The 8120-nt window shown below is 42.7% G+C and overlaps 1 protein-coding gene across 2 annotated transcripts in view; it reads right to left on the reverse strand.

Annotated features, from left to right (window-relative positions):
* The window catches only part of LOC110514890 (lamin-A), a 27538-nt gene extending 19418 nt beyond the window's left edge, over positions 1–8120 (reverse strand). Inside the window, exons 1-3 of one of the 2 annotated variants that reach the window (XM_021594042.2) lie at positions 7917–8120; positions 4027–4162; positions 1664–2052 (exon numbers count right to left, since the gene is read on the reverse strand). In XM_021594042.2, the coding sequence (XP_021449717.2) occupies positions 1664–2016 (353 nt within the window). In that variant the 5' untranslated portion in view covers positions 2017–2052; positions 4027–4162; positions 7917–8120. Of the gene's footprint in view, positions 1–1663; positions 2053–4026; positions 4302–7916 lie in introns of those variants that run through there. The other variant, XM_021594039.2, reaches the window with a different exon arrangement.

The raw sequence follows: 8120 nt of genomic DNA on the forward strand, positions 1-8120 counted from the left end.
AGCCAGCAAAAACAACCAAGGCTCCACCCTCACGTCTCTGTACAGACGCTGTTGCTTCAACATTGCAATTGCACGGTGTTGAAACTCACTGAGGCATGTCAATGAGAAGCTGTTGAAGACAGTGTTTGCAGTTGAAAATATTCCTATTCTCTGTTTGCTACTCCCTTCGGAGGGAAGCCCCATGCATAAACAAGGGTACGTTAAAGAAACAAAGTAAAAAGAGTAAAATAACGAGTAAATACAACTAATTCTTTCAACCGTCTCATTTCCTCAGACGCACTCCAACCCGATTTGCACTTTGCCAAGACTTTCAAACATTCCTGTGGAGTCATTGCAGGCTGTTGCCTGCTAGTAGGAGAGAGTTGTGCCATTTTCTGTCCGTGGACACATTTACCGACTGAACTCTGGTAGACAGATCCCTTTAACATTCTCCCCAAGGTCTAAGCCTAACCTACCCAGCCAGTTCAGATTGCTCAGTTAGTTTGAGAATGATGCTTACAAAACCAGAGTTTGGATTAAAGCATGTTTTATCTTAACCTGGAAACCCGCTTACAGGATTTGATTGAAACGTGTTGTGTAACAACACATTGCATGCATGGGATCGTGGGAGTGTTAACTTACGAGTGTAATGACACAGTCAAGCGAAAAAGGAGCGATCTGTTTGTCAGGGGCGTGGCCCCGTGGCTGGGCCCTTAGTAATGACATTGTGGGGGAATACAGTATTCCTACCCAACCTGCTGCAAACCACCAGGAATGTACTCAACTAATGTCTGGCATGTCGCTCTCCACACCTCTGTCTAAAGGATTTTAGAAGTCAGAGTTTAACTAATAGGTGGTGTGCATTCTGGTGTAAAATGGATGTTGCATCACCCAGATGTGGATTAGAAGCACTAGCACTCACACCCTCAGTGGCAAACTGCCTTGGAATTAAAGGTTGCAATGGGTTAAATTCAATTATTTATTACTAAAGGCTTATCTGATCAATGCTCTGACAAATGTGGCAGCATACTAGGTATCCAGTCCAGGGTGATAATGGTTCCAGGGTGAAAATGGTTTCAGGGCTGGTGTGCTTATGGTTTGGAAGAGAGAGCAAAACCTGCTGTAGTAGTGGAAATCTACTTCACTGAGAATGACCGTAGTGAAGGACTGGAGTAAGAGCAGACCTGCACTGGTTGATGAGTCAGAGCCACTACAGGGAAATAACACCACCACAAATGATGTGTAATGAAATGAGATGGTGTCTCGTACTCTGGTTTGAATATGCCCCTCCCTATCATGTAGGAGGTTGTAAGCAGGTACATTTGTGTCAGTGAGATTACATGCTGAAGCACAATCACTTTCATATTCAGGCTAAATTAATTAGTCCCTTGGCCAAAACCCAACATGTCCTGCAGTCAGAAACTTACAACAGGGAGCATGGCAATAGACTAACTTTATGACACCACATTCAGATACAGGATTACCCATAAACCTCCTGCCTTTCTGTCCCCATCCCAGCGTTTCCCCTAATAATACTCATGCCACCCAATCTTCTCAAGCTCTCTTGCCCCCCACCTAGAACATTTGGCCTCAATTCAATTGAACATTTGTGTTTGCAGCCTTTGCATGCTGCCTACGAAGAAATGACCTATAGAGGAAACCCTGTCAACCCAATGTGTCCTACCTGACTTTGAGCTCCTTGTACTCCTCCTTGACTTTTCCTAGCTCCAGCTGCAGTCGGGCGCGCTCCTTGGCCACCGAGTCGAGGGTCTTTCGGGCGTCGGCAAGCTCCGTTTCATAGGCCGCCTTCATGCCCGTCACCTCACGGCTGATCTCGGTGTCGGACTCAGTGATGCGCATCCGCAGCCCAGCATTCTCTATCTCCAGCGAGCGCACCTTGTCGATGTAGACGGCCAGCCGGTCGTTGAGGTTGCACAGGTCGTCCTTCTCCTGCAGGCGGGAAATGCGAGTTGGGGTGAGCTGGGGGGTGGCTCCGCCGCGGCTGGTTCGTTTCTGACCCGTTTCCATAGTGGACATCCAGTAAGTGGTTCAGGTGGTTGGCTGAGAGACAGGCTGTGGAGGGAAGGATTAATTCATTAACATCAGATAGAGCAAATGTTAGAACAAGTATAGCGAAAGAATGATGGCACCATGTGACTTTACATGTGCCCAAATAGAAAATAGTAAAGGAGGTGGGGGGGTGGGGCTTAGGCATGTAACAGCTATGCATCTCTCTCACTATTATAAGCCTTATTAAAATGCTGTTTGGGTGGTTAAGCAACTTTGACTCTCTCCTGAGCAAGTCAAATGACCACCGTCTGGCGTCTGCACAGTGAACAGGCAATTACGATAATATACAAAATATGTATTCAAGAACTACAGAAGCATACAAAACAATGGACAAACATTATACAAGTAAAGAATAGCTGCATCATCTCCCTTGTCGGCCAACTGCTTGTTGAGACAGAGTGAAGTATTAACAGCCTGCTAATTATGCCAGAGTCATTCATTTTGAGAAATCTGTCCAATGGTTGTCTCCCTCCACTTACATTCGTCTTGCCTAAACCTCAGTCATTATACCACGGCCTTGACTCACTACATAAATAAAACACAGCAGGATACCCTGATTAGGAGATGAAGAACCACTTTCTCAATGTTTAGAAGGGCAGAGGCAGCAGTGAAATGACTGTCAGAAAGTACTGGATAAAAGGCTTTCAAAGCCCAAAAAAACTAGCTGAGATTCCACTCTGGAACTTTGATATGCCAGTTGAGTATCTTATGTTTTCACAATATATTGACAATTAGCCATTTATATGATATTTTCTATATCCATAAATTCATGTAGAAAAAGAATATTGAAATCTAAATACTACAGAGCAAGCTGTGACGCTTCATGTGCCACCAATTTTTGCTTTGTAGCATCTACAGATGAAACACTGAGGTCTTATAGGAGGCCTTGGTAAGCCCAAAATGTCATAAATATGCCAACTTTGATTATTTCTCAATTATGCTTTTAGATACAAATTTCAAATACACACTGAATGTACCAAACATTAGGAGCACCTTCCTAATATTGAGTTGCAACCCCTTTTGTCCTCAGAACAGCCTCAATTCGTCAGGGCATGGACTCTACAAGGTGTTAAATGTTCCACAGGGATGCTAGGCCCATGTCGACTCCAATGCTACCCACAGTTGTGTGAAGTTAGCTGGATGTCCTTTGGGTGGTGGGCCGTTCTTGATACACTTAGAAAACTTGAGCGTGAAAAACCCAGCAGCGTTGCAGTTTAACACACTCAAAACCGGTGCGCCTGGCACCTACTACCATACCCTGTTCAAAGGAACTTAAATATTTTGTCTTGCCCATTCAATTGTCACGAGGCTTAAAAATCCTTCTAACTAGTCTCCTCCCCTTCAACTACACTGATTGAAGATTTAACATGTGACATCAATAAGGGATCATAGCTGTCACCTGGTCAGTCTGTCATGGAAAGAGCAGGTGTTCCTACTGTTTTGTAAAATCTGTGTGGGTCAACAACCCTTCGTCCAAAGGACTATTGTATGGATTACATTTTGTGATAATCATGGTCTTTTTAGACTGGGTTCCGTGAGGAATCACTCAATAACGGATAGATGACATCTATTTCATTACTTGTGCAATAAAACAGTACATATGATAAATAAGTAACTGATAAATGTGAACATGTAAATGTGAACACTCCATATAATGTATGTGTCAAGCCCTTTCCATAGATAACGAGGTACTTTTGGAAAGAGTAACTACTACATTACTTTCCCCAATAACCATACATTAAAGTAACTTACACTGAATGACATATACTTTAAAAGGTCACAGCCGAGTTGTTATCCCACGCCCTCAACTGGTCAACAACGAAAGTGAAATTGGAATGAAATGAAATTTGAACTGTACACTGTAGCCGTCAAGATCAAAGTACAAGCAGGAACCTACTCTCACATCTCTGTTAGTGTGGGCTGACATTCACAACAGTCAGTCAAAGTGCAACCAGAGCCAAAACGTCTTTATCTTACCTTAGTGAGAGTGTGAGGTTGTGAGTGGAAGCCTCCTGGTGGAGCAGTGCGTGTGTCTGCACAGCCGGACCTCTCTGGAAGTTCAGCTGCCGCTGTGTGTTGTAGATAGGTGTTCTTCTCTGGGTCTGGGGTGCCCCTGTGGAGTATAGGGAGGAGGATCAGTGCTGTCTGTGTGCCTTTGGCTCACGCTCTGGAATGGCTGCGTCACAGTCTCTCCCTGCACATGTATCGCTGAAGAGAGAAAGACAGCAGGAAGGAGGGAGAGGTAGGGACAGGGAGGAGCCAGGCTGGACTAGTACAGACAGAGCCCACACACAGCACAGCAACTACTCAGCTCCCTGGTGTCTCGATCTTACTCTCTTTTCCTTTCTCTTTCATTCACAGTGGGCTCACAGACACAGTGATCCCAACTGCTTGCACGTGTGGCCTGTCAGTGAAAGCTCCACTTTCAAGTGCAAACAGACAGAGAAAAATGGTTGGATGGAAAATCCGCCCTGATCCATTCTTTAACTGTACGGAGCTGTACAAATTAGTCTGTAATTGCAAATCATCACCTTACTGTCAGCTCACAAAAAAAGATTGCGCTTGCACCATTTAAAAAAAATCTAAAGACCAAAAATCCCAAAGAAAAGTCTGTGTTACTCCTATATTTCCAATGAAGGGTACAGCACAGTACACCAATACAGTAATTCCCATGGGTCATCTTCAAGCTCCCAGGTCACTTTATCATCTCTGCTGGAAGATGGATCTTGTATTTATTGCCTCGGGGTGGAGTTAATGAAAGAACAGGTCCAATCAAGTCCAATGTCAGGAGAGGATGGTTATTCTGGGGTGTGTGTGCGTGCATGCGTCGTGGATGGAGAGTGTGGGCATGGCATTGGACAGGCCCAGTGGCTAAGGGAGTACCCTGGCGAGGCCCTAGCAGTGGAAAGGACCTGTAATTCTGTGGCCTTCTCTCTCTCTCTGAGTCACACATACCAGCACAAACAGCTCACTGTGTTCAGTGGTGCCCCCCTCTTATTTTACCCCTCCCTCTCTCCCTCCCGCTCACTGTTCTTGCTCCTTAGGCATTCCCTTAACAAGTGGTGGAAAAAGTACCTAATTGTCATACTTGAGTACTATTTAAATAGTAAAGTAAAGATACCACCCCCAAAAAACAACTTAAGTAGTACTTTAAAGTATTCTTATATAAGTACTTTACACCATTGCCCCTAACAAACAACAAGCTTGTTCCAAATGAAATATTTACCTCAAACTCTTATACTGGACATTGGACTATACTAACAAGCAGCAAATAGCCAAGTCTTTGACAGGACTGCATCTGTACCTGAACTATAAAGGACTAAAAAAAACTAGTCCTAAGAAGCCACTGGGTTTGCTTCAATTCATTTTGGTACACACACACACACACAAAGCACATAACCAAAGGATTTTATGGTTAACAATGGTAGGAACGGGACGATACCAGTATCGCGATACTCATTAGTATTGTGGCAAGGAAATCAAACACAAAGCGGATTTTACTTCTTTAGGAAAACAGCCCTAATTTTGGAAACAAACATTATGTCATCCAGAATCACATTTATTTATTTTCCAAACTATATTTTACATATATCAGGTTTTAAAGGACCAAAGACTTGTCTGCTTCGTGCTCTCATTTTTGCATTTGAAAAAAATATTATGATACCGGTATCCTCACAGCCGCAAACAATTAGAGATCGGACTTCATTTCAGGGTTTGGATGAAGGCAGTTGCTTGATGTAAAAGCAACACACAAAGTGGGTCCGCTGAAACCCAGGGCCAGGAGTGAATGCTCCAACTCTCTGAGGCACTCCTCCAGTCAACAGGCAGGATGCAACTTTACGAGACATAACAGGAAACAAAAGGCATGTTAACTCTGCAGTCAGCCCTTTCTTTTTCATCCTCTTTCACTATTTATTTCCATGCCCCTATAGCATTCCAAGAGGGCAGCAAAAAACCCAAGGCACTCTGTTGAGCAATTTTTTATTTTATTTATTTATTTTACAAATGAATGCTGTGGCACTACATACAAGAATGAGGGTTAAGAATTTTGCCTTGAACAATTAATGGAAGAGGGGACTTGAAGGGTTTACAGGCAAGTATTCAAGACATCCCCTACAGTAACATTCCTGTTTCAAAACCAAAGAAACATAAAATGACTTCCTTTCCTCATCTCGTTTCCTTCATGGCCTCTCATTTAAGGGCTTGAGTAAATGCTGCAATAATTCTCATATCACAGCATAATCATTCAGAGACTATATTTGGCTGGGTATGGTACATTTACAGTTAATTTCATATCACAGTTGCTATGACCAGCAGGTATACTGTACTCACACCTGCTCTTGCTTTGTCCTTGTATCATTCTTAAAACGCTCTGTCAGACACTGGCCACCGTGTCAACTCTTTCAACAAAATGAACAGCCTTTGCACTATGGAGAATACAGCATGAACAATGGGCTGTTAAGTCATCAAATCGTTAATAAGCGACCTGTAGAGAATGCTGGGAAATCTACTGTACATGTTGTTCGTATCTTCTAAGGCCACAGTAAACCTGAAAATAGCAATCACATAGTATGGAATATTCACCCGAATCATGATTACAGTATCATTTGATGTTACCCTTAACAGTAGTATCACTTGTTACATTTCTCACTGCAAGGCATATCCTGCATGGCATATCCTAGTCTATTTCATAATTCCACCTAGGTTTATTTTGTTAGCTTGAAAAATGAACAAACAGCTATAGAGAATCATTTTTTTGACATGCAGTTGAAACAGGTTGCTGTAGGCTGTTTGCTTTGGTGTAGCCCATCTATCTGCCTCAGTTTATTGAGTGTGAATTGTGAATGTACTATTGAGCAACCAAAGCTGCAAACATATCCATCTCGCAAACCTTTTTAATCAAATGTGGTTTTGTGACCCAGATCAATCTCTACAAAGTTTTTTTTTTTTAATAATGTAACTTATTAAATATACATTAGCCTACATTGTATTAAAGTTGAGTGTATGCTAGGGTGGTTTATACTGCATGGTGTATGAATGGCGTTTGATGCATTGTCCGACTAGTATTGACTGTAAATCCTTTACCCTCGGGGGAAGAATGGCAGGCTTCACTTCAGATGCTCTACTCTTCTGCTCCTGATTTACAAAATGTATCAGCAGAGTACAGTAGGACTACATTGGCAGACGATGTGCTAACTTTGTCTTGTGCAGCATCCTCCCTTTGGGTGGGTCCAAAAGATACAGGACCACAAGGGACAAAGGATCAAGGCCCAAGGTCCTATTTAGCATAATTAGGAACATGATGTGATTGTGAAGTGTCCCATAGGAACAGACAAAGAGGGTTTAAGGCTCAAAAGGGAAAAGAGCTCCAATGTGCCCCCTCCTAATCCTAACCACTTGTTTATAAAGCTGACTGAATATCTAGCCAGTGACTACTGAGGCTGATGATGATGAGCAGGTCCAAATATGGGACGGGAATGTAATGTAATTCATCTCTCATCATTCCATTCGTTTGGAATTAACATGTTGGTAGGTAGTACTTGACGTTTGAGACACGCGTGGCCGCGCCCCTTCCTGCCTTCTGTTATCCATCCAGTCCAGACAATTATTCCTCCTTCAGTTAACAGAGGCAGAAACAAAGGAATATAGGCGCCACCCACCGGCCAACTGTTAATGAGAACGCTGACTGACGTGAAGTGCAGGAATTACATTTGAGGAAACATATTATAGAAAGAAACTTGACGGAACAATGCTGATTGAAAACAGCAAACCATTTCACCTGAAAATAAGTGGTAACCTATATATTTGCGGATAAACAAACTCACCTCAGACATATGGCCATATTGGCTTCTTTGATAAAAACTTACCAAAACCAGGTGGGGACTTTTTGGTTTGTTTACAGATTAAAGAAAGCCACTTCAAAATCCTACGCATTTGTCATCCGGATGTTAAATTTAAGTAGCCTACAATTTGTTTGAAACACTGATGTAAACTACATGGCATATAATGTTACAGCCATCTGGAAATTGGATCAATTACATTGCTGCGCCCGCCAACGTCTTCTTCTTTGG

Source organism: Oncorhynchus mykiss, chromosome 3 (assembly GCF_013265735.2).
Source record: "Oncorhynchus mykiss isolate Arlee chromosome 3, USDA_OmykA_1.1, whole genome shotgun sequence".
Taxonomy (NCBI): Eukaryota; Metazoa; Chordata; class Actinopteri; order Salmoniformes; family Salmonidae; genus Oncorhynchus; species Oncorhynchus mykiss.